Consider the following 26,848-nt stretch of genomic DNA (forward strand, 5'->3'; position numbering starts at 1 on the left):
AGGTCGCTTACCGCGTCAACGCTCAGCAGACTGATCAATGTTCATCAGTCAGCATCAACAAGTGTCCACATGCAACCAGTCCCGGTGACAGCAAGGTCACCCCCAGGAGTTAATGCTAACAACAACTGAAAATGAAGTTTGATCAGGAATTTGGTGGGCCTGTAGGCTACTGCAAATTCCCACTTTTCTAATAAGGATCCAAATGTAACTAAGTACATTTAACTAGTATTGTATTTGAGTGCACTTTTGAGATACTTTCCACTTCTTTATTACTATCACCACATTTCAAAGGGTAGCAGTGCAAGTTTGATTGTAGATTTATTCAACAGCTACGGTTACTTTACTAATAACTTCTAAGACTTTATATCAAACATCTGATAAGCTTCCACAATAGGATAGGTTGTTATAGATTAAACCACCCTGCAGTTTAAAAGATTGGCAGTAAAACAGTAAAATGCAACCTAGATGTATCAGTAATAGTCAAACAATGGCAGTCTATCATTTATAACAGGCCTGCTATGACATTCCCCAGAGGGTCATGTTCCTGCTCAATGAGTTTGAAAAACCAAAAGGTTGCCAGGTCTGATGTTGTTTATGCTTTGGCATTAGTTAAAAATATTTGTACTGCATTGATAAATAGATGGGTTTTAACAATCAAATCTGCAGTTATGTTAATAAGTCATGATTGAAGTTTTTCCCTTTTTGAATAGCAAGCCATAACTCTGCAGTTACCTCTACACACATATGGCTGCCGTTAGAAAGTGATAGATAGAGGTTTCAGTGAACCTAATACGTTTCATTTGCTATTGAATTCATAGCTACTTCATTTTTTCCACAGTATACAAACCTTCAATGTTATCAGAAAAAAATAAAGTTTTTTTAATAGCTGGAATTGTTGCATGCAGGGCACTCTTGGTTGGCTGAACTACCCTTGCAGTTGAATTTTATATTGTGCTGTCAAATACTCTAAACACAGCTTTTCTCCTTGGTGGCCACTGCTTCTGAGAGCTGAGGGACTGTGTAAATAATCCATACTTTTCCCGGAGAGGTAAAGTAGGGTCCGTGTGAGAGGCGGGGGGGGGGGGGTTGAAGCCACTGGGGCAATGGCGGCCTCTGTCCGTGTGAATCGCAAAAGACGTTTAGGGGCTTATTAGCAGCCCGGGGAGAAGTGTAACCTGTTGGGAGTGAGCGACCAGAGCCTCAGCGACATCTCCAGCCGAGAACAGTCCGAGGCATTGTCTTACCTAATTATGGCGGATGGACTTCTTTTTGTTTCCCATTCGGCATGCCTGTCTGATTCTCTTTTTGCCCGGCCGCTAGCGCCGACAACGCTGAAGTGTGCTAATTAGAAAAGAAATGGTCCTAGTAATTATGTCAACTCTCATTAACGGCGATGACAATGAGCAATATTATTTTTACGCAATGTTTTGTGTAGGGGACCCTGCTTCCAATGCTCATTAAATGGAAAACATGCCCTGGTAGCCGGGAGAGCACTCTCACGTCGGGGCTCCTTACGTGTCCGCAGCCGGGGAGGTGCCGCACTTTGTGGAGCGGCGGAGGCATGAAGTTATGGCCCTAATTAAAAAGCTGAACAGTCTCGAAAAACTGTTGCATCACCAAAGTTAGCTGCTTTGGCTGCAAACTTAATCACTTTATAAATGAAAGGGAATCATCTTTTCATCTTAAAACTTTATTATACAACCTCACAAATTGCAAAAAATTGAAACCATGTTTAAAATAGAAATAAGAATAAATAGAGAACATTTAATCAAGGCAGGTCTACAAGCTACAGGGAAATTCTGTGAAAAGTAATAAATCATTTGAAGTTTCCGTAAAAGGAAAAGCATCTATCTAGAGGACAACAGGCGCTCTGAGGAGTTTGGAGAGAAGACCTCAGCTGTGTGAGTGAGCAATTTGCTCCAGTCTATGGGTTTGAAAGCAAAGTCTTTCAACTTTGTCTTGAAGGTCTGAACATTTTCAGAGTATGTTGCTAAACGCTTACATCAGATTCAGTTTGAAATCCCAAATCTCCTGTCGCGCTGAGAAAAAAAAAGCAAAGATTTGTCACTTCTTGGGTCTCTCCAAGATGTTCAGGAATTTTCCCCTGGTCATTTCCCTCGCTGGAAAACAAGAAGACACAACATTACATACTCTAGATAAACCACAGCACAGGTTAAGAGACCAGTTTTAATCATTATGCTTGTAAGAGACCGAGACTGCAGTTTGCTTTATTCCAGAAATCTTTCATGAGTTGGTAAAACCAGAACAAAGCTGTCAGTCTTACACAACATTTGCCTGCAGCTCGAACCATTTCTAAACTGTTGTTTAGTTATGCAAAGCATGTATTTAATATCTGCAGTATCAAGCTGGGAGGTAATTTACACAAACATCTGTTCTTTCAGGACATGGAAAACAACATAAAATGGAGACGTAGCTACCAAAGAGTCGAGTGGTTTGCTTGATTGCAGTCTCAATGTAGTGAGGCACAAGCACTCAGACTTACACATGCACTAAGGTGTATGTTTGTGTGTGTGTGCTTCACCAAGATGAGACAGAATAGAAGCAAAATATCTCTATTAACCTCAGTTTGTGTTATGGAAAATAGCCATGTATAAAAACGACAAGATGATTCACCTGAGCGGTAACTAAGTCAAAACAACCTTTTCAGAGTCACTGTTAATTCTCTCAAAGTTCTAACTTAAAGAAAAATATTCAAATCAAACAATGTTAGAAGTGAAAATCACTGAGACATTACAACATACAGGACTGTATTTTTACTTTGCTTTAAAAAGGACAAGTCTAAAGGAGTGGGACCCACGACCTTTGGTAATAACACTGGATACAACTGTCCCTTTTGTTTCTTTCTTTTTTTTGTTTTTCGTTCTTTGCCTACTCGGGAACCCAATGCCGGAGATTTAGTTGATATCGTAACGTTATGAGATGAGACATCCTCTTGCATTATCTATTAAAATAAAATGCTATAATTGCCATACAAACTATTTAATGAGAATTAAATGATCAATGAATTCATCACATCCACATTGCTAATACCACAAGTTGTTTTTTTTTCCTTAGAGACCACATCAGTAACCCCTGCAAATGAATGTACTCTACTCAAAGCTACATAACTGAAATTATGATATTAAGTAGAGAGTATTTTTTTAAGAGTATTTTTAATTTTATAATATAATATTAACTTAATTAATCTAATTAATCTAATCTGTTAACTCTGTGCCAAAGACAATCCTGACACTGAATTGTCCCTGCTGAAGTCCCTTTGTGAAACTGGTCTTCACTGGGAGGGCAATCATGGCTGAGGCTTTTCTATCAAAGACAAACCGTTGTGTCACTACGAAGACTGTGGGGACTTTCTTGCAGCATCATCATAAACCCCGGAGAGGCAGCATCCAGGTACAGTAATTACTCTTTTATAAAGATAAGAAAAGTATCAGGCTCTCAGCTCCACTACAGTTTTCACGAGATGCAAAGCTGGAATCCCCGAAGCGACTTTATTTGGCTTCTAACAAACCTTGTGCATCACAAAAATGTAAGACTACAGAGCAGGAGGGTGAGGACTGATTGTAAACAGGCATTAAGCAGAAAGTCATCCACCTTCACGATGCCTGTTCGAAGAAATGTGATCAGGGTCTCAAATGCTGTCTGCCTGTGTGCTGGTGTGAAGGGCCCCCGCCTCCCCTGCCCACGGCGGCTAATGAAAAAGCCGGGGCGGTTAGTAATTTAGATGAGTCGCACAGTCTGGAATGATAATGGTGCATCTGGGCGTGGGGGCCACGTCACCTTGAGGTGTCCGTCATTAGGTTAAAGATGATCCTAATTGGAATGGGATGGATTCATTTTGCACTTTGCTGTCTCTTCAAATCACGCTAAACAAAGTCATCAGGGGACCCCTGGACATGCATACGGCACTCCAGGTTGAAATGAAGCCATCAAAATTAGGCGAGGAAAAGTAATTACATTGAGATGACCCTAAAACCGCAAGTACATTGATGTCACTTTATTATTAGGAGCAGTTATACTAGGAACGGTAAAGTGTAGCAGTTAATATTTTTGATTTTTAAGGTGTAATGCCTCTCTATCTGCGTATCCTTTTCTCCTTCTCTTGATGAGCACAAACTGTAAAACAGATCAAGGATGGCTGAGCCACTCCTCCTGAGACCCCTTACCCCAGAGTGTCTCATTAATTACGGCTCAGTTCAGCCTCCTGCTACTCAGATAGAAACTCATAGCATTGATATCATCACATTAAAGACCCAATTAAATGTAAAGCAGTGCTCCATTTGTAATGTGTGGCTCTGTTTTTGTAAAAGAGGAAATATGGGAAAAGTGATGTGACTGGCAGGGTGAGGGTGGGCTCTCATTTCGGGGATGGGGCCAACCAAAATTCAAACATTAGCAAGTTATTACAGTATATGAAAGGTTGGGAAGAATGCATTGAAAGACATAGTCCATAGTACACAGACAGTGGGAGCACTGGCAAAGGTACAATAGTCACAGACATTTTGAGAAGTCTGTGTTACTATTAACAATAACATTGATTCAGTTCTATTCAACAGTCCCAGGAAGCCAGCCCCATGTTTTTAGCGCATTTTCAATTTGGCAATAAAAATAGCCTGGAGATGTGAAAAAATGTTCAAAATATTGCAAGAAGGTTTTTACATTTGGCTGAGGTAGCAAAGTTGGTGTATGAGTAAAAGCAAAATGCAACAAAGTGCAATGGAAATATATTTAGCAGATATGTGGTGATGTATGTGAAGCATATGGCTTAAATGTCCACTGAACCTTGGAGCGATGAGAAGACTGTAACCTTCCTCAATATGCAAAACAAACATAAATGCCATATTTCTCTCACATTTTCCACCTTGTCGTTGCTTACTTGAGATTAAACTGATGCTCTTTTAATTACATCATCTCACTGTGCCCCCTTCTTTTGCAGTGATTTGATGGCACCTGACTGGAGAATTATTGCCACCAACTGTTAATCTCGATGCACTGAACTTTGCGTAAGAGTAAACATGCATTCATTGATATTTCTGTTTGCTCATTATCTGGAAATTTGTTTTAAAATCTGCATTACATTTGGCTGGCTGGCTTGCTGACTTGCTGGCTGGTTTGGCTGGCTGGCTGGGGAGTGTGACAGGGAGGACCCTGGACCATGAAACTGGAATTCAGCCATTATTCATTTACACCTGAGACAGGTCAAAACGTCCTCTGTGAAGTGAGCCTATGCTAACAGGTAAACAAAATGTCAAAATGGAAAACTCAAGGCAAAAGTGTCACAAAAAACTGTTGAATTCAACTGTGCTGCGCTAGCGTGTTACAGTGCTCCGTTTCATGAATTAATTTTTTCCACAGACGACTGCGTATTTTTGTAAGAGATGAGATTAGAGCCTCAAAAGCACACGCCCACACACTTGCACACTCACCAACAGCCACATCTACGCAGGCTTTGTCATACAACAGGAGAGATCAATACTGATTAGGGGGACTTAGAGATTTGTTTAGTTGATTAGAAAGGTCAATTACTAATTTTGCACTAAGTTAATCAGCATCTTGTTACGACTGCCATCCATACTAAATGACACCTCATGGATTCTGTGGGCAATTCCCTTGCCCTGTTGATTTGTTGCTATCTAATTATCATTTAGCCCCAACTGGTCTGAGATTCCATCACAGTCGAACATGGTAGTTTAGTAAACAGCCACAGTGCACATTTTCAGTGTTACTAGACTGTGAACTTTTTATCTAAACAATTTTAAATAATTTTCATCCATAAAGAGATGTAATATATAAACGAACAGAGCTTAAGCCAGGCTATCATCAGACTGTGGGTTTATAGGATATTTGCAGAGAGGACAGCACAGAGCAGATAACAGAGGAGCCAGCTAAAGGTTTCTCCCACATCGGGCCAGTAATCCTCTGGATGTACATTTGTGTCTGATTACTGCAGCTGCAGTACTCAGCAACAGTGCACAGTGACATATATCTGAATAAAAAGATGCTCTATACCCTGAGGCTATTTAAAATTGTACTGTTTTTTTTTTTTTCTTACACATTTTACAATATTAGTAAAGGTGACTGAAATTCCACGGTGCAGCTCAAATGTTTTGGCAATATCCTGCTGCACGCTGGCGAATAATTTTCATTGGGCAAGTCCCTGGTGGCTCGAATGTAAATGCAAAGGAAAAGCGGTGGTGTAACATCTTACTTTCCCCTCGTTTACGGTGAGTGAGCTGGGTGTCATTGTCACAGCCCACTCCCAGCCCCCCACCACAACTCCCCTGTGTATAAAATGAGAGTAATCATCACTCTGCCCCACGCCCCCCTCCACCCGCCTCTCTAGATGGCACGCTCCCAGTGAGCCCGTGGACCCCTGTTAGCTCCAAAGACAGATGACCACCTGGGTTAACTGGAGTCCTGGACCCCGGCCGTGACTGCCCCAATTCACTTTCATTAAGAGTTAAGAGGACTTATCTGACCATCACTGCCCATCTCAGAGTGCTGCTCAGCTATTACGGGCTGTAAGCTTTATTTAATGGATTTAACATCCACTTTCACCGCCCTCCTCCCCGGGGACAAGGGAGACACAGAGGAGATGACACACACACATACACAAGCAAAAAAACACTTGGATGCGCACACATTCTGCCTACACACACCCCCTCCCCACCCAAACACCCCCGCCATGCAACACATACACCTGACGCTCATGTTTGTGTTCAAAATTCAATTACCCACTTATTGATACTTCACAGGGATATTTAAGATGCAGACACGAGCTGTGATTTCCCAGGGGAGCCACTGGTTCCTCTTTATGTCCCAACCGAGAGAGCCCACCCCTCCTCTCCTCTTCCTCCTCCTCCCTCTCCAATGCATTTTCGCCTGGCTGTAACACACACACACACATACACACACACACTCACTCACACACCAAAACAAACACATCTGCACCTCCCAACCCCTGCCCCAGCCTATTCCTGTTCAAGAGGTGTCCTTATTAATAGGCAATCAGTCAAAAATCATTCATTAAAAAGCCTAAAAGGTTTTACACCCGCACTATGATTAGCTGGGAAAGAAAATCCAATGAATTCCTAATGCCTTTATGGAAATGAGGTGTCATTTCCGATCTGCTCAGGGAGGCGGCAGGCAGGCAGAACTAAGGAACGGTGTTTGAGTGAGTGTGAGTATGTATGTGTGTGTGTGTGTGTGTGTGTGTGTGTGTGTTAGGCTCTGCCTCCCTCTTCTTCAACACAGCTCCGACACTGATCCTGCTTAAGATATGGACAGGCTCTATCAGATACAGCTGCAACCTGCTACACCGAGGAAGGAGAGACTTCATGTCACCCTGCTGCAAAATGTGTGTGGAACGGCTGACAGTTTTTCAACAATGGACCATGGCTATAAGTCGCAGCACTATTATGAAACAGCACACCTAATCATTTAAAATGTAACACTGAGGGAGTCAATCTGAGAGAACTAATCACACAAGGTTGAAGGTTACTGAATATTAAGATGATAAAGACTGAGCCTCTAAGCTGAACCATCCTTGATCCTCGTTTCACTTGGAAACACACAACACTGCCATTCATCGCCACTACGAGCCCACCGAGACACAGGGGAGAGGTGAAAAGACGAGCACAGCGGAGTAGTAAAGGTGAGGAGGAGGAGGAGGAGGAGGAGGAGGAGGAGGAGGAGGAGGAGGAGGAAGGGTAGTAACAGCGGTGGTGGAGAGGCATCCCCTGTTCCTCATTCAGCGGCTGTCAGCTCAGGCACTTCATAACCACCCGCCCCGCGGTCAGCCCGTCCTGATGGATTGATGGAGGCACATTAGCACCAGTGGGGCCCAGTGAATGCAATCATATTCAGCAGTGGCGTGCTTCTAATAGGCCGGAGATTGATCCTGAGGGTGAGGAGGAGGTGGTGGTGAGTGCGGGCCCATTAGGAGCTGTCAGGGCAGGGCGACCTTCAGTCTCACCTTCACACAGGAGGATGCAACAGGGGTCAGCCTGGGTCTGTGCCAGGTGGCATCAAGGCGGAGGAGAGGTGCTCTGTAGTGCTACACAGGTGACAACAGGTGGTCCTACACCCAAAGCTTTTCATTATCGTAATATGGTGATATCACCTACAGGTTGCATTTTTCCTGGGCTTAAAAACAACATATTTTCTCTGATGTGTTTGATATTTTATATCTGCGTGAAAAGGGCAGAGAAAACTGTTATGTTAGTCCATAGGCCAGACAAGATTTCTGTACCATTAAAGATGGCAAAAATCGAGATTTTGAAAGGTCAATATTTTCTAGTTAATATTTAAATACGACAGCCGTTGCTGAGTGGCAGCTTTCTTACTGTTATCAGCTCAGGTTTCCAACCCACCACAATAATGGAATGAAATTTTAATACTGGTGCATGTCCTCTTTTAGGCATGATACAAAGACTTTTATGAGGAAATATTCTTGGCTTTAACATGCACTGTGAGTCTGACTGACAAAGACACAGCTTTGTGAGCTCTTATAAATCTCAATGAAATCAATTTTTCGGACTTCAAACCCTAATCCTAAATTTGTGTAATATTGTGTAATTGATGAAACTGTCACTGAAGCAAGCTTGAGATACAATAATGATGACAGTACAGACACTGCAACTTGAGGAAAATCTAAATTAACGGGCTAACAACAGGCTTGATTATCAAAACCTTTCCTTATTATCAGCACGTCTTAGAAAGACAAGTGTTAAATGATTTTCAGAGGCCTTGAGCCCACCAGCGTGATAGAGCACCATCACCAACTCCAGCAGCCAAGTTACCAGCCGTCTCAGTAGCCGAGGCCCTCCAGTGCATCCCAAAGGAACACTCAGCTTTCAATTACCTCCAATAACAGCACTTATCAGAGTCCTCAGCTTTCCCCAGAGACGTGGGGCTTGATGCCCACGCTCAGCGGCCCACGACAGGGGCATTCATCACGGGGCGGAGTAACAGCTGGGGCCTGAGAAAGAGGCACGCGTCAAGCCCCTGTGGGACTAGACTGGGCCAGCGTCACATAGCCATTATGTGGGTGGGGGGGCCATCATGTCCTCCCATCACATCTATGTTAATATGTACAAACATGAATATGCAGCAATATGTGCAACAGTGCGCAATCTGCAAGAAAAATCAGAAACCAGCACCTGTACTGTTTAGGTGTGTTCTAGCTGTAGGGGGATGGTGTTCTGGTTCAGGTCCCTGTTCTCACTGCAGTCGGGTGGGTGAGTTTCCACCGCTTGATTGTGCTTTGCCCATTAACCAGCTCCCTCTTTAATGGTCCCACATGTTGAAGGGGGGAGGGGCAGTAAATCCTGTCCCCTGGCCTCACTGTGCCGCGACTCTGCGGTGTCTCGTTTATGGGTAGTGAAGAGTGCACAAACATGATGAAAAAGTAGCCGAGATTTACAAGGCCTCCCCTGACAGCCAGGAAAAGGAGAAAATTAAACCAGAGAGCATTAAACAGGCACCCATTACAGGGCTGCTCCGACACCAATAATAACCATCATTGTGTCCCGTCATCCCGAGGTACATGACATGATTGCAAAACCTGCAGTCCTGCACCTATGACAGCTAACATCTTTATACCAGCCAGATTACATGCTTCTTTGGGTTTAGAGAAGTCGCGGAGATTAGACACTTTGTCAACAAAATGAAGTTGTGACTTGTGGTCAAATACAACACATACTACACAATCTATAGATGCTTTCTCCAGCCTGTTAATATGTATTCACTCTTTTGCAGGCTTTCCTGACTCCCGTAGTTTGTCTTTTTAGATATATGTGCATTATATCGTCACCAAAAATCTTGAACATTTCATTCAGTCTGGAGTCAACTCCCTTGCCTAAGGTCTGATGATCTCTTTGGATAAATAAACATTTTCTACTTGTACATCTCTTAAATTTCATCAAAGACCTTCTGGATTTTGTTTGGCTTCATTTGATTTATACAAACAGGCTGTCATCATGGAGTTTTACAAAGCAGTCCACTCATTACAAACCAAAAGGGCTGGAGACCACAGTGCGACATATCTCCTGCTCTTTCTCTTGATCAAATCACTTTTCCCTTGTGCACAGACATGTTGGTTAAATTTAATTGATTTAACCTCCACGCATATTTATTCATATATCTGATCCTAGTAAGAGGGCAGCTATACCACAATTCTTCATTGCTTGTGTGCTTTTCACTGAAAAAATAAATACCCATTTTTCTCTTAGAAAAATATGAGCACTTATCTACATCTCTCTAATCCACACTCCACAAGGATTATGACAATGGAGGTAGTGTGGAATGGATTAAAAACTAGATTTTGCATCCATCAAATGCTTGAGCACTTGTTGTATGGGCTCTTGGTGAGCATGCCCCTGTTTCGTACCTTTTCCAATTTAACAAGATTGACCTAAATCCATTATTTTTGAAGACCTCAAGGTCATCTTATTTATACAGTTTGACATCAATGGAGCTGGAGCTGTTTCAAAACTGCAAAGTTATGTTTTTTACATTACCTATTCTGTCTGTGGAAAAAAAACATGTAAGCCTGTGTGCAGTCAACCTATTTGGGATTCTGTGAAACCCTCCAGCTAGATACTGAAATGCTGTGAGCACCATCTAGTGGTAATGTGTAACTAACTAACATTTTAATATCAAGGAACCTGAAGGTTGGATCAACCCAAAGCCTTTTACAAATATTAAGTGTGCATTGCCTTGTATGTGTCGTTTATGTACTTACACTCCTCTAAGCCCAGCTGGTAAGCGAGGTTCTGAAGTCCTTTGACCTTCTCCATCAGGTTGGCTGTGGTCAGACTCCCTAGCTCTACAGAAGGAAAACAGGAGACTCTCAGCTACATGTAGTTTTAGCAAAATGTTATCCCATTTGACAGGATTATATTTTAATGCTGTTTCTGTTCACACTCACTACAATCATCCAGTTTAACACCAACTGTTGCAGGTACACTGAAAATGTTTCAAAAAACCGTAACATGTTACATGCACATACCTTTCAGCATTTCGATGTCCTCAGTCTCTAGTTCAGCCATCCACTTGGGAGGTGAATTAGTTATGGGCTATAATGTAAGACACAACAAAAGTCTCAGCAGACAGCTCATGAAAGATTTACACAGCAGGCTAATATATTCCAGGATGTCAAGGCTATTTAATTATATACTTTGTAAATCAAAGTGACCCACAGTGAATCTAACTCACATTTTTACAAGATGCAGCAAATTCTGCAACTCCGGGCACTGTGTGAGAGATTACAGGATAATTAAGATTCAAACAAAATAAAACATAATTCCATAATAACTAATGACACAAGAGCAAACTTACACTGTTCTGGCCACAGATCTGGCGACGCTCTGTCCAACTTCTCAAAACTCAGCAAAGAAGACTCAAAATCGTCACCTATCATGACACAAAATGCATTGTTTCTTTTTTCTATGGAAATTTCATAAATGTATATAATTCAATGGCACAGTTTAAGAGAGAATCAGAACACGAGCACAGATCAACACCTCTTGGTGGTTTTGGTGGACTTAAATGCACTGAGTGCTTTAAAAAAAATAAATAAATAAAAATAAACAGGAAAAGTGGAGGAATTGGGATGAAAAAGTTGAAATGTCACTTCTAGTGTTGAAGCAATATCCATTTTAAGTTAGTACTTCAAAAGTATTTTGTTTAACACAAGTTACTAAGTACTGACTTTAATTTGGTTTTTTAATTTATTTTCAGTAAAAGTTCATGAACTAAAAAGTAACAGTTTGTTAACATTTCAAAAAAGTCTAATTTTTAATGTGTGTTTGGTGCAGAGGTTGTAATTGTTTGTTCTCACTTGCAATTAGCCCAAATGTTTGTATACAGCTGTAGTTGGCTTTTTATTACATGCAGTTTTTCAGACAGGATGAGCTCTGTCTTTAAGATTGAACGTCCTGTGACTAAACTGGTGCACATCTGCAGTACCAGATCTGACTAGTTTAGTTACAACAGACAAAAATCCATTATTACATACTCTATCACTTCAGTTGAGAAGAAAAGTGCATGAAGAGCAGGAGCTGTTTATGAATAAAAGAGGACTTCTTGTAAAATGTACAAATTTTAAAACATAAAGGTACAATGTTCTGTCTGAAATGAAAATAGCCACTTTCATTCAGATTTCATTACAAAAATCTTTTGCACATACTTCAATACTCCTTACATGTGGTGTATTACTAAAAGTTCTATCATGTATACAGCTGTAAAAATTTGTCCATTAATAGATAATTACAGATAATTAATCAGCAATTATTTTAATCATCCACTAATCACTTTAGTTGGTAATACAAAACACCTGAAGATCCCCGGGCTTTTTTTTTCTGTTTTTTTATAACATTTTATAGAAAAAAACAATCAACTGGCAAAATATTCACAGGTCAATTGATAATGAAAATGATCATTAGTTGCGGCACTAGTCACATGGTAGCACACAAACAACCAACATAATGACAGACAAAATAAATAAATATAAAGCTACATGTTGACTTACATAGTTTAGAAACTGTACATTTAAAATACAGATGGGTGAAAAATTAATGGAAAAACACAGAGCTGTTCCACCTGGAGCCTCCCAAGCAGCTTCACTGCTTCCTTGTCATAGATGCTGCGACTCTGAACTCTACTGGAGGGATGAACAACATTCAACCCAAGGATTTTGTGTTTTGATGATAATGATGGTGGAAATCACTGCTTAACACGTTAGTCTAAGATCTCTCATAGCTGTTCAATTGGGTTGAGATCTGAAGACTGTGAGGGCCATTAGTGATGGGTTGATGAAGCTTTGTTGAAGCACTGAGGCTGTCAAACCAACTGTGTTTAATGTGTTCACTTGGGACACGTAGAAATACCACTAAACACACTGTCTCCACAAGCTCCTCCATAACTTAGCCGTAAGCATTTCAAATTGAAATATTTCCATACTCACTCAAGACAAGGAGAAAGGCCCCATCTCAACAGCGTTAACATATCACTAATTTTCATACTCCTTAAACCATTCAATGATCCCTTGCTCCCTGTATGGAGGCTTCACATTTATTACATCACATTTATATATGCTACATTTATGATTGCACTCATTTATTGTGGATTTTCTTTAGTTTGTCACCCATCTGTATGTGCATATGCTGATGTATTTAAGTACAATTTGGTTAGTCACCTGGTTAAACATATGCAGCTTAACAAGGACAAGAACACTCAGTGGCCACTTTGTTAGGTACACCTGATCGATCCATTGCAAATCAATACAACAGCGTTGCCATAAATTCGACCTTCAGAAGTATTTAATGTTCAGTTATTGTTAGCATTGTCGCAAATGTATAAATCCAATTATATGTTTACTGAGATAGTATAGTATGGGACTACATTACATTAAGCATATATATATTACCACCATCACTCATGACTGAAACATATTAGAGCTGAAACTGAAATTTAGTAGATTAACTAATTAGCAGATTGACTGTTTTGATAATCAATGAATCTTTCTTCTGAAATGGCTGCTTATCCTTTATCGTTTATTGTAGTAAACTCAATACATTTGGGTTTTGGACATTTGCTCAAACAAAACAAGACATTTGAGGACATCCATATTGGATTCAATTAATTGGTTTGAATCAATTAATCAATTAATAAACCATTAATTGATTAATCGAAAAAAAAACAAACAGGATATTAATCTTCAATAGTTTCATACAATTTAATCAACACCTTGATGACAGAGTCTAAAGACCTGAACATTGTAAGCATCATAAGATAAGACTTTATAGTACAGCAGATGTATTGGTTGTCATTAGACTGTGTACAGCCCAGTGAACTGTACCACCAGTGTACTGGACCAATTCACTGTAAAAATCCAATGAGTGCACACTCTGCAGTGATACCAAGGCAAAGCGTGAAAAATCGAACAGCAGCCATGAGTAAAATGCATAAATAATTATAACGTTGTGAATTATCACACTGTGACTGTTACCCATGGTATAAACAGAGGTGGTTTAGCCTGTGTGCAGTGCAGCAGCAGCGTATGTTTTGGGTGAAGCTGTACGTTAGGTTCAGGCTCTGTGAGTCTGCTGTGCTTCCCTTTAGCCAACGGGAGACAAAAACATCCCCAAACAGTAAAAATACGGCGCTAACATGTGTGTTCTGTCGTCCCGGGGTGTTCGTGTAACACAGCATAGGAGTCGGTAACCGTTTAGTGAGCTTAATAATGTCAAATTTACCATTTATACACGACATAGCAGGGTAAGGAATTAGAATTTACCTCCATTTGGAGACGCCATCTTCAGAATAAACACGTGACGAAGGACAGCCAATCACAGCAGCCGTCCTCGGAGATGACGTGTGCGGGTGTACTTCACGAACACGCCACCGGGCGGGCCACCGGGTTACTGCTCAGCATCAAGGTGAAGAAGAGGTCCCAACATACTTCAAATACGTGGACCCCACCCATTTCCTACGTTAAGCGTTCACGACATAACCCCCTAATTTAGAGACATGAACAAATGAATACAGCTGAATGTCAAGCTATCTGTTATAATCTAATTTTCTCTATTTTATTATTGTTTTACGATGATGTTTTACGTCATTCAAGTTGTTTCAAGGATTAAAACTATTGTAAAATTTTATTAAAATTTTTTACATGACTATATCAGCACATTTCTATTTATTCCTGATTTTGTGGAATATCTTGTATTACTGTATCTGTCTTACTTGTTTGTAAGAATTTTTTGATCTCAGAGGTTTCCTGATGCAGCTTTGAGCTTATATTGTGGTCCAAGTTAATGCTTTATGGTGCAGTAGCTAAAGGGGCTGCTTGGTAGCTGCTTGGCAGCTAGAGCACCATGCTGTCTACCTGATATGGAGTTACCTGGTTGTAACATGTTGGTAAACAAAGTTAATATAGCATGTAAGGTTGTGTTGAGTGTGAGGGTGCAGTTAAGGGTGCTAAGAAGTGAATATTGGTGACACAAGAAGAACCAAAAGGAAACACTGATGATATGAGCATAAGTAAGAACAGACTACAAGAATATCATAGTTTATTAATCACACTTAAATGAGCACAACACTGAGAGTCAGTAGTAGTCTTACAGTGTCAAAACAGAATCCAGTACCTGACAGTACATAGACACTAAGATTAAGACAACTGCAAAAATAAACAACAAAAAGACAAAAACAAAGAAAAAAACAAAAACAAAATGGATGTATCTGATATCCTACAGCTACATAACAAATGTTTTGTTAAAATGATGAGTAGAGAGATGCAGCATTTAAAACTTTCGTCACTAGTTCCAGGCACTTTAGCTTATTATTGTGATACAGACAGTACACACTAAGTTCAGGATGTAAGATGTGTTCTAAGTTAAGGCAGCTTGGTGATGATTATGTGTCTGGATCTTTATTCTCAAATACTCCACAACACTCTGGCTTTCATATATTCTGATTCAAGTCTGTCTTGTCTCTCTTTCTTTACACTACAATACTTGGAAATGTTGAGAAACATAAATACTTGGACAGGTAGTATAACAGTGTGTACAGTCAGTACTGTATGAAAATAGTTCAATGTGAAAACACTCTAAGACAACAAGTGTGTCAGACACATGATTACTTGAAGTCCCTCATATTAAGAGCAGTTGTTATACATCTTTTCATCCATGTCATCTTCATGCAAAGTCGTCTAGAACTCCCAAGAGTCCATCCACTTCAGGCCAGCCATTGCGCTGCCCGGCTCGTGTGCCAGAGGTCCGGTCATGCCATAGGAGAGTGGATGGAACAGGTAGAAACTAACAGACAGGGAATGGAGTACAGTGACTCACACAAAGTCAAATAAGTGCTTTTAATCTTTAAAATATGCTATAATATAAAATCACAGTCCCTCAGCCAGTTCTGAGAGCTGTGACTGCAGCCTCAACTGACCACACTGCAACAGACAAGTTGTGTTCACTGACAGTATTGTGACTGTTGTTAATAGTATAGACGCTTTGGAATGTATTGTATTGAAATGTATTCGCTTTCTTGCCAAGAGTTAGATGGGGAGACTGATAACTAACACATTAAGCTGGAAGTACAACATGGTGACAATTTAGTTTAGCATAACTACCTCCAACTCCTTAACTATCTTCTCTATCTTGGTGCTATGCTAAGCTAACCGCCTGCTGACTGTAGCTTCAAATTAGAGTGGCATCAATCTTGTCATCAAACTGCCAGCGAGAGAACAAAAAATGATATAATATCAAATAATAAATAATATTAAACAGCTATTTTAATATCACTGACTTAATTTTCATCTTCACGTCAACACACAGCAGTGAAAATGGGTTTAAAAACAATTGTTTAACCTCAGTAAATGCAACAGACATTACATACTGATGATAAACCTTTTATGAAAGCATAAGAATGAACTACAACAAATACTTTCCTTCACAGTAATGACTCTACTGGTCAGCTCACCTGTAAAGACCAGTAAACAGCAGTACCATCTGCCCGGCTCGCTGCAGCCAATCAGAATAAGGTGGGCGGAACAGCAAGTCAGCACTTTTTAAAAGGATGTCTAGTGTAATTCCTGTGAGAAAGAAACACAATGCTTTAACCAGTGAACCACGGCCAACATGACTGCTTCGTCTACATCAGGGGGTTTCAAAGCTTTAAACCCTGTCAGACAAAAAATGGGTGTGGGCTACAGCCCTGTTTAGAGTACAGACAGCTATCACTGGATTAAGTTGATACTGAAGCAAACTTAAAATCCTGATAGTTCTTAGAAAAGTTGTGGAACAGATTTACAGACAATGTATTCACAATGGACAAAGGAGAAAGTGATATCCCCAGACAGCATCAGGTTAGGACTGAGAACAAGTATGAATAGGTACCTTCATTTGCCCCGTGCAGTGTCTTTGCCTCACATCTCTGACCTTCAATTCTGCCTCACAGTTTGAAAACCTCTGTTCTATTAATGGAATAGAATTGAAGGCAAAGTGCAGTGGGATTTAATACCTGTTAGCATGCTGTTGAAGAGCATGGCAGGAAAGTAGTGGTGATAGTAGAGTACACGGCCCATACTATAGAAAGGTGCATAGTGAAGCAGCCAGCCGAGAAGAAGCAGTCCTCCCCCTCTCTTAAGCACATGAGAGTGCTCTGAAACACAGAGTGGAGTACAACACAACGTTTACTTGATGTTTAAATCATCTTTTTACTGCTGCTACAACCATGATCTCGCAGTTTACAAAAAACAAACTGCCCAAATCAATATTTATACCTATTCTTCTTTGGCTCAATGGGAAACCTCTTTGGAGGGCTACAGAGGCCACTGCCACCATGATCAGATACAATCCCAAACTGGCCAGGTTCATCCACCAGAGCACCTGAAAAAGAATATTTAATCATGAGGATTTTAATGGACATTGGTCCGAGAAGAGCGACAGTGGGAAAATGAGACTTGACTTACAGGGTTCCCCAGCAGGTAAACACGATACTCTGTCTCATTCACTCCTGAAAACCTCAGTCCCTTTACAGAAATAAACCAAGAACATGTATGGTTAAAAATACCATGCATGCATTTCATTTCAATGTTTTTATACTGCAAATCATTTTGTGCACCTGGTAGTTGATGGGCCAGTGCCAGGGTTTGGAGTTCATCTCATTGTCTTTGGGTTTCAAGCCACTGTTACCCTAAAGAGACACGTTTTTTATTCCAATAAATAGTTTCTAATAAAATACATTCTTTAAGCACACATGGATTTTCTCAGTGTTTCTTACTCTTATCATAACAATGTGGGACTCCAGTAAGATCTCCAGAAAATGGGGCTTCAGCACAGACAGACTAATGTTAGGCACTGGCCAAACATACAAAAGGAAAAGTAAAAAGTTGGTTAGCGTTTAACATCAACACATATATACAAAGATGTAGGAGCACAAGTACTGAGTTTATCATACATTTGGGGTTGATATGATCTTCAATGTTCCACTGTGAGCTTGGAGTTTCTTTCAAGTAGGGACTACATGTCACCTCCACCTGTTCCCAGCCCCTGAATGGAAACAAAACTTAAAGTACACTTTCACACACACAAAAAATCTTGAATAAAAGAGGAAGTTAAGTCAGAGCCGAGAAGATTAGTTTTACCATTTTGGAAGAGTCTTTCCAGAGGAGTAAAGCACGCAGCCGGTAGCTCGGTGCAGAAAGCGAACTTTGCTGCGGAGCACCTTCACCAGGTCACCCTTCTGACCTCCACACACCTCCACCTGCCACAGGTCATTAGCGTCTCCTGTGCCATTCTAAGAACAGACCAAAGATACAGTGGCGTGTTAAGCTCATATGAAGATATAATAACAACATGAAATCACAATCGCAATATGACAGGTTGGCATCTCTGAACGGCAGTCAAAAGGTAACATCAGTTCTACCCAGGAACTGTGTAACATGTCACAAGTCGACTGTTGTGCTTCAGATATGGTGGACTAGACTCACTATGCCATAGCCTGTAACCTGGAAGTGTTTCTTGGTCAGAGGGGCCTCATGGAGGTGACTGTGAAGGTTGCGAGATGTTCTGAAGGGACCACAAAAAAAAGAAATTTACATTGTAGAGCACAGATGGAGATTAAGATTAAAATTAGATTTTATCATATAAATTAGCTGGGATTACGTACTCTTTGTGTTCCAATCGAATGATGTCACCATGCCGAACCAGGTCAGGGGTCCCTGATTGAGCTTAATAAAGATAAACAATAGAGAATAACAATGAGAGGCTCATACATTACTTCCTTATGACTTCAATTACTCTTAAATTACAGTAAATCGACCTCATCTTCTCACATTCATTATTATTCTGTCTGTGAACAAGCCACAAATTGTTGTAGTCTTTATGCAGATAGGCTGTCACCTGTAAGGACGAAGCAAAAAAGGTGTTTATTGGAATGAATAAAAGGATCACAGGTATTAGCATAAATAATTATGATAGTGGATGTTTTACAGTTGAACCTATAGCCTGACCTGCTGCTGCCGTGCTCCCACTCCCTCTGGGTATAAGTGCCAATGAGAGTGCAAATAGCCTCCAGCAATACGGAGATTTTTCACAGTAATGGTGGAGCCATATGCCAAGTCTACATCATTAGAACAACAAGGTATCAGTCGGACCACATCTTTAAAACACAGTACATTAAATGGAAAATTCCTTTTCTTTTTTTCTTTCTTTTTAAACATCATTAAAAGTGACACCAGCAAATTATGGAACTGAACATAAGACAGAAGAGTAAGTTTATGTAACTTTATGAAGCAGAGGCTTCAGCCCATCTGGCTGTCATCAATACTGAAGGAATGCCTACATTTCTCTTTGACCTCCCTCACATCTTCTTATTAGTGTTTTAGTAAACACAGCTGCAGCACCATGTGGTTTTATTCACGCATGTGTTTGGGACTCACACTCAGGCATGGATGCATTGTGGAGATTGTTCCCGATTAGACGGGACTGAAAGGCAGAACTGAAGAAGCCATCTCCTGGTCCACTGGTGAGAGAGAAAAATCATGATGGCCCACACAATGCTGTGGATACTAGTCTGTGTGCTGAGCAGTCATCACACTCACCTTTTGTTCAACACAACAAAGTGGATGGCAAATACTGTAACATAGAGGAAGAGTGGAAGCAGGATGAGCCCAACAACTCGAGCCAGGAAGTGCTTTGCAATGTCCACCTGCAGCCAGGAAAAGTCAGAGGAGCGGCCAAATGTGAAACATTACTCATCGACACTCTGTCATCAGTACCATTAAAAATTGTTTACTGTTGTTTACCAGTGAAAGGCTAAGGTCTCCCAGAAGCCTCCAGAGGTCCCAGACTGTGTTCAATCCGACCAGGAGGATGACAAACAGACCCACAAACTTCACCCCCAAAGCTCCAGCAAGGTTTACACCCGTCAGTACCAGCCAGAGCCACCAGGAGGCAGAGAAAGGCCTGAAAACAAAAACAAACAGGGAACAATCAAGTGTATTTACTTCTAAAAAAGATCTCCAATGTATATCATGCTTATGTTCCACCCATTAAACATTATCTGAAGATTTGTTCTTATCAGAAAAAACTAGTAGTGCCTAAGGACTATAATTACAATTGTTGCATCATATTGTAATAATAAAGACAGAGCTCCATCATAAGATGCCACAACAGTGTTCGATTAGGATGTGAAATAAAAAAACAAAACAAGCCACACAGTAAATGTGTGGCATTTGTACCTGAAAATGAGTTGATTATTTAATAATAAAGTAATTAAAATTGTCAAGAAATAATCAAAATAGTCATCCGTTTGTTAACTGTTGACCAGCTACAAGTTTCAGTTCTACACCACAAAGGACACGATAGACTAGAATTACCACTCTGGGGTTGTGTGCCTCCGCCACTTAGATTATTTTCAGGTTACAGACCTGTTTATTCAGAATCACATCATATAAGTCTTAACCATTTGTGTGAAATTTTGTCATAATTGTTGTGTAAATTCTTGAATTGTGGCTAAAAATGTTTTGTGCGGTTACAGTGACCTTGACCACTAAAATCTAATCAGTTCATCTTTGAGTCCAAGTGAACATTTATGGCAAATTTCTCAAGAAATTCCTCAACGCTTCTTGAGAATGGGATGGACGGACAGACAGACAACCCGAAAACATAATGTCTCCAGCCCTGGTTGTCACTGGTGCAGAGACATAAAAAACTGAAATTAAAGTTCTACCTGTTCCACCCACCTGTAGCTCTGCTGGTTGAACTTGACCATGCTCAGCACTGCTGCCATGATGAAGAACATGAGTATAGGGTCTAACAGGATGTACTGGGAAATGGTGATACAGCCAGTGTCTGTCAGGAGGGCGAAATGAAGCACAGATTCATGCTCCTTCATCCAACAGGATGAATGCACGCTGCTAATCCTATCAATACAATTTGCCATTTAAATTGATTTTTTCAGATACAAGAAACTTCTGGTATTTATCAAAAATTGTTGTTGGCAAAATATACATAAAATAAAATGAAAATTATTATGAAATTATTTCTCTGCTCCCAAAATGTGTAGGTTTCATCAAAACCTACTTTTACTCTTTCAGAGAGAAAAACAAAGAAATTGGAAGGTACAGTTGTTGGTGTATTGCAACTTTAATATGTTCTTGAGTCGTGCGACCTTTTTAAACAATTGGATGATTACTCACCAAATATAAGCAGAGTGGCAGTGATGAGAGCAGCAGTGTGAGACTGAGACAACTCCAGCACTATGAGGTAGGCGAAGACTGGGAGAAAGGAGCCCAACACCGCACAAAACTGTAGGGCAAAGGGGTGGGACAGACATATCAGCAGTTATAATACATGTTGTCTTTTTAAAACTGTGACAACACTATATGTATATATTCAAAAGAGCAGTTTCTCTACTGTGGAAAGCAGCTTACCCCTCTCATCCCCCAGTAGTTGTGGTGTTCATATTTATCTCCTGGCTTTATGAACGGAAAGGTGCCATCATAGCCGGTCATGTAACCTGCAAGACCTATCAGCATCTAGGACAGAGTAAAAGAGGTTAATATTGGAGAGATTTCACTACATGAAAAGGATAATTTGCCATCTCACTTTTCCAAGAGGAGGATGGACATCAAAAAAGAAGGTCCTGTTGATGTAGTAGCTCCCCATCTTTCCAAAGTGCGTCTCATCCCAGCTGAAACACCAAAACGAGTCACTGTGAACAAACGGCACACTATGATGCTCAGAATAAAGTGCATGTGTTTTACTCACCACACATGAGGGGGCTCCGTCAGCTTGTAGAGGCGTGTAGAGAGAGACAGGCCCACCACCAACATCAGCAACGCTCTGCTTTGGGGCTCGCTACTTAAAGTTCCTCTGGCCAAAAACTGAGCAGATGTCCCATTTGAGGACTGAGTGTCATCTTCTGGCTTGAGCCCAGCAGTTTGACAGTTTTTGTCCTTTGACACAGGAGGGGATGGGGTTTGGAAGGTCTTTTCTGAGGCGGGAAAGGTTTTCCTGTTTCGTAGTGTTGAAGTGTCCCCCGTTTTGATGCACTGTGTAATGCATTCTTCTTTTGCCATGAGGAAATAAAACCTGGAATAAAATGACTAGACCTCCTTCCAAGCCAGGTAAGCCAGGCAATATTTTGGTAATATTATCAAATCATATACTAATAGCTAGTTCATAAGTGGTGACAAGATGATGTGCAACTACACTAACAGGGTCAAATAACTGCATTTAGCGTGGACATAAAGAAGATGTAACACTGGCAGTGATTGTCACACCTTTCCTACTCAACAAATTAACAGACATAATATTAGTTACAATGTCGGGACATTTTCAACAATAACATACTTATCCTAGCTTCCTTTATCTAACAAAAATATCCGGTCCCAAATAGTAACAAGTAACAAAGTGCCCGCCTCTCTCTGTCGCCTAAAATTCACCGTTTCTGTGTTTAAAGATTTACATTAGCAGCACAGCCAGAACACGAGAGGTTGTAGCTCCAGTCCTCGACACACGTAGAGAGCGAAGGGAATTCTGGGAGGTGTATTCCACTGTATTATTCATGTGGGCACGGTATATCAGGGTAAACACGATTTCCCAGAATCCTTCTGGAATAGCTCCTCGTCCCCGGTTAGCCAATGGGATAAGGCTGTGGAAGAGCAGCTGGAAAAGCAGAGATTGCGCAGTTCCATTTGGCCACAAGAGGGAGATATGGTATAGTAAATTATTTCAGTACACTGTTTTTTTTTTCATGTCTTTTCTTGTGAAATGTGATTCTGTTAATACAACGGATATTTCTGGTCCCCAGTTCTGATTTATTTATAATCCAGAGGACAGACTGTATATAAAAAGTCTGCGGTTTCTACCCGTAGTCAAACACATTTGCTCAAGTACTTTAAGTACTTTTTTTTTTTTTTTTTTTTTTTTTTTTTTAATATTTCCATTCTCTGCTACTCAATGCTTCTGTTTCACAACATCTCAGAGGACTACAGGAATATTATGGACATAGAGTACTCTTTGTTCCACTACATTCATTTGGCAGTGGTTTGTAGATTAAGATTTTACATTTAAAAACCAAATTATGATCTTACAAAGGAAGTTACTTTGTCAAACCACCCAATAGTATATCAATGAGTTAAATTAGCTTCAACATTAAAATGCTGCAAACATGCCTTTGTACAAAAAAAAAAAAATGCTTTATTAACACTAGTATCTACTAATATAAAACCCTAAATGAGGTCATTTTGCACAATAAATGCTTTCACTTTTGATAGTTTCAGTAGTTTCACGTTTGCTAATAACAATTCTACACTTTTACTAAATTTGTTTACTGAAACAATAACATAACACTATATTTTCACATTGTGTTATTAGGCTACTTCTTTTTAAGTAAAGAATCTGAATACCTCTTCCACCACTGCTAAACACACATCAGTTACACACTAATGTGATAGCTATCTATGTACATACCTGCACCAAACTATTCAATAACTACGCTGCTTGGTATAAGGATATCTAATGTCTCTATAACCGTTAGTTCATGGCAGCAAATGACTGTGAATATACTCATGGAGAATGCTAGGTGTGTTGGATGCCATTTTTCAAAGTAAACCATCAAAGAGATAGATATTTTTATATTTTTATTTTTATGACTGATAGTGATTACAGTCAAGAGGTAAACAAAATGAATGCGCATGATATTTCCAATGACCACAGATTTACAACAAGACATTTATCTCAAGTTATTTGTGGTTTTGAAAGGCTTTAAATATTCCAACTTTGTCCTAAATGTTAAACTTCTGGTCCGGTTTAGGTGATGATTTGAACAGCACAGTAAAATACAGTGGACATCAAGTGGACGCATCTGTACAACTGTAGGTTTGTAGATTATGAATGCAGGTTAAGGGCATAAGTTATCCTCCAAAGTTAGAATTGAACTTTTATATTGCTGCTGAGCTTTCTTCACAAAAGTTCAGTCCTTCAGACAAATAATGCCATAATTTTCTTAAACCTGAATATAAAAGACAAAAAGGCATGAGAGGGAATTCAGAAACTAAATGAGTAAGCTGATACAGTCTATGATACATTCATGACAAAAGGACCCAACAGAAACTAAAAGAAATAATGTTCACAATTACTAATATTTAGCCATAAAGTTGTGACGCATGTAAGCTGGTGCTTGCATTTCAAAAGCATTGTCTTTGTAATGAACTTGAAGAGACAAAATGTCTGTGATTAGAACAGTGCTGCCACTTCCAAAAATATATTTCATTGTCTGCTCCACAGGGCAGGTTATACACACAGTTCCTCTGGTACAGTGTCAGCCACTCTCCTCATACATAAAAAGATATGCTTTAAAAAACATTTTTACAGACATGTATAAATCTACAAAGCTATAATGCCAGATTTTTCTTACACTTTAAGTTTTATGTCAAACAAATTATTGGTTGTGCTATAATGCATTAAGAGAATATGTAACAAAAATAATACATAGTACTAGATCTGTACAAAATAAACCAAACCTCTCCAACAAAGCCTCTGTTTTTACATGCATTCAGATATGCACACATGGGAATTGTCTGATGTGAGATATGGGATCCAATTGCATTGCAGCTGAATGAGAAATCCTTTTGCCTGTGTGACACTGGAGCATAAAGTGTCCAATCTCACAGTTAAAGCAGTGATATTTGTGGATAATTTCAACTAATGTACTTTGTTATAATTTCAGAAGTTAGGCTAGAACATAGCCTTGAATCAAACTTCGAAAAGTCCTGGTGGTTAAGTATATAACAAGTTAATACTTTTAAGAAGCAAAAAATAATTGGGATCAGCAACTGAGTCCATGTTTTCCTACTTCATTGCTTGTGTTAAGATTGGGATAATGGTGTCAAACAGAAGATGGCAGGTAACACCTATTGCATCTTTTTCAAAACATTACATAGACCATCATATACATCTACAGTCTTTCCATGTCCACGTAAAGGCTGAAGCTTTTAATGCGAAAGATTGGCTGTACTGTGTGCTTCCCAGTTCTTGGTCCAGAAATTCTTCAACCTCAGTTTGTGGTAAATCTTGAAGTACAGAAAGGCTGCTGTGGGGAAAGTTCTTCCTTCAAATTTGTGATGTTTGTAAACCTTGACCTTCATTTAGTCCAAGGCCAAAGCTAATTACAATGACTCAGTGAGATAATATTGGTAAGAGGTTGGACAGTGATGCACAAGTTGTTTTATGAGTGGCTGATTTCTTAAGGCATTCCTTCCTTTACAAAAGACAAATATTATCTCCTCACACTGTCTCTGAATCAATTGTTGAGACAAATAAAACAAGAGGAACCAAGTACGCCTTCTGAAATAGGTTGCTTTCTTAGTTTGCAGAGGCCAGTCAGCTAGATGAAATAAATAACACAACAAAAAAAAAGAAGTGACAGAGAAAATAATATGGAAAATATATCTGTATATCAAATTGCCTGGGGTTACTGAATAAAAAAAATCAGTCCACAAAATCCCTTTAAGGCAAATGGATATCTGGTGAATACTAAATCCCATGTAATACATTCACTGCACTGTTTTCCTGGTCCTCTTAAATGTGTACGAGGGGCATATGAATGTGGTCTATGCTGAATGCAAGTGTGTGTGTGTGTGTGTGTGTGTGTGTGTGTGTGTGAGTGTGTGTGTGTGTTTGTGTGTTTGTGTGTGTCTGTATGTAGGGAAACGAGTTTGGACGTTTCAGTGTTACTGTTGGAGGTTTAGTGCCAGGCCCTTGGGGAAGAGGGCAGAAGGGTGTGTAAGGTGATCTATGAGGGAGCAGGAGAAGCAAGCGCTCCAACAGTCACTGTCTCAGTTTCCTGTCTCCCTAAGCCCAGACTCCGGGATCGTTGGGATGCATTTGTGTGGTTGGGCAGAGGCCACGAAGCCCGGCAAACAGGTGCACTTGTACGATCCCTCTGTGTTGATGCACTGCCCGTTCTGACACAAGGGCACCTTGTCGCTGATGTCCTCACACTCATTTATGTCTGCAGGAAGAGGATACATGAGGAGTTAGTCACCAGGGAGATTTCACAGCTGAAACAGCTGCCTGCATCACATCTGCTGCTAAGTGGCCTTAAGGGTATTTGAGGTTTCACACAAATGATTTCACTTTGACTTTTTTCTTTCTTTCTTTCTTTCTTTCTTTCTTTCTTTCTTTCTTTCTTTCTTTCTTTCTTTCTTTCTGCAATATTCTAATGTACATTGATTTCAAGTACCAAAGTGTATTCTTGACCTTAAAAACAGCAGTTTACAAAATAACCTGACCTCAAGGTTCATTTAGTAGCTTTCTGTCATATCCCATGGCCTTCATTAAAAGAAATGAGAAAAAAAGTACTCTCAAACTGCATCGTCAATTTTAAGGCACAAATCTCTGGTTTAGCTTCCAAAATGTGAGGATTTGTTGCTTGTCTTTGTCTTACACTGTAGTAAATTGAATAATTTGGGGTTTTGGACTGTTGGCCGGTCAGAGCAAGACATTTGATTTGTGGAGGAAACAATCAGCAGATTAATCAATAATGAAAATAATCATTAGTTGCAAATTCCATGACAACTGGCCAAAATCCATGTGCAGATATAGATCATGTGATATGATCAAAAGCCTCAGAACAGTTACTAAATGGACCTTGACATGAGATTGTTAAATATTTTATACAATCTTGTGAACAATAAACAAAGCTGTTTTAATTAGTTCCACAAAGGTCCGGCTTTGGAGGCACTAAGTTGTCAATGTTGCATAATATCTCATCTTGTATATCTTTAATCAAACATGCCGTCATGTTGCGTGTC

At 40.0% G+C, this 26,848-nt stretch overlaps 3 protein-coding genes across 3 annotated transcripts in view; all 3 read right to left on the reverse strand.

Moving 5' to 3' along the window:
• Window positions 1–1,674: 1,674 nt before the first annotated feature.
• Window positions 1,675–14,366, reverse strand: lin52 (lin-52 DREAM MuvB core complex component). The gene is made up of 6 exons (XM_071498700.1): window positions 14,318–14,366; window positions 11,359–11,433; window positions 11,236–11,273; window positions 11,030–11,096; window positions 10,763–10,846; window positions 1,675–2,120 (listed from the first exon to the last, which is right to left on the reverse strand). The coding sequence occupies exons 1-6, from the start codon at window positions 14,334–14,336 to the stop codon at window positions 2,065–2,067; spliced, it is 339 nt and encodes a 112-aa protein (XP_071354801.1). The 5' UTR covers window positions 14,337–14,366; the 3' UTR covers window positions 1,675–2,064.
• Window positions 14,367–15,075: 709 nt separating this feature from the next.
• On the reverse strand, window positions 15,076–22,540 carry pomt2 (protein-O-mannosyltransferase 2). The gene is made up of 21 exons (XM_071498684.1): window positions 21,798–22,540; window positions 21,636–21,720; window positions 21,461–21,565; window positions 21,227–21,335; window positions 20,771–20,879; window positions 19,832–19,991; window positions 19,628–19,734; window positions 19,466–19,548; window positions 19,037–19,146; window positions 18,860–18,926; window positions 18,694–18,754; window positions 18,515–18,593; window positions 18,170–18,321; window positions 17,983–18,074; window positions 17,806–17,882; window positions 17,647–17,718; window positions 17,495–17,554; window positions 17,306–17,411; window positions 17,044–17,184; window positions 16,504–16,615; window positions 15,076–15,836 (listed from the first exon to the last, which is right to left on the reverse strand). Exons 1-21 carry the CDS (start codon window positions 22,106–22,108, stop codon window positions 15,731–15,733), a joined length of 2,304 nt encoding a protein of 767 aa, XP_071354785.1. The 5' UTR covers window positions 22,109–22,540; the 3' UTR covers window positions 15,076–15,730.
• A 1,122-nt stretch (window positions 22,541–23,662) lies between these two features.
• Window positions 23,663–26,848, reverse strand: part of LOC139632850 (latent-transforming growth factor beta-binding protein 2-like) — an 82,985-nt gene continuing 79,799 nt past the window's right edge. Inside the window, exon 41 of the mRNA XM_071498088.1 lies at window positions 23,663–26,046. Within this exon, the coding sequence (XP_071354189.1) occupies window positions 25,871–26,046 (176 nt within the window). The 3' untranslated portion in view covers window positions 23,663–25,870. The remainder of the gene's footprint in view (window positions 26,047–26,848) is intronic.

This window comes from Trachinotus anak, unplaced genomic scaffold, assembly GCF_046630095.1.
Source record: "Trachinotus anak isolate AG129_WGS33_773 ecotype Australia unplaced genomic scaffold, CSIRO_AGI_Tana_v1 ptg000015l, whole genome shotgun sequence".
Classification (NCBI taxonomy): domain Eukaryota; kingdom Metazoa; phylum Chordata; class Actinopteri; order Carangiformes; family Carangidae; genus Trachinotus; species Trachinotus anak.

What these genes read in the sequence shown, in the direction of transcription:
- lin52 (XM_071498700.1), bottom strand. An exon ending in AGATCTGTGGCCAGAACAGT is followed by an intron (nt 11,274 to 11,358) that starts GTAAGTTTGCTC and finishes TCTCTCACACAG; the next exon opens with TGCCCGGAGTTGCAGAATTT. An exon ending in TTGCTGCATCTTGTAAAAAT is followed by an intron (nt 11,097 to 11,235) that starts GTGAGTTAGATT and finishes CTTACATTATAG; the next exon opens with CCCATAACTAATTCACCTCC.
- pomt2 (XM_071498684.1), bottom strand. Translation starts at nt 22,108, where the DNA reads ATGGCAAAAGAAGAATGCATTACACAGTGCATCAAAACGGGGGACACT. An exon ending in ACTACTGGGGGATGAGAGGG is followed by an intron (nt 21,336 to 21,460) that starts GTAAGCTGCTTT and finishes TTTGCCCTACAG; the next exon opens with TTTTGTGCGGTGTTGGGCTC. An exon ending in CTTCAACAGCATGCTAACAG is followed by an intron (nt 16,616 to 17,043) that starts GTATTAAATCCC and finishes TCTTTCTCACAG; the next exon opens with GAATTACACTAGACATCCTT.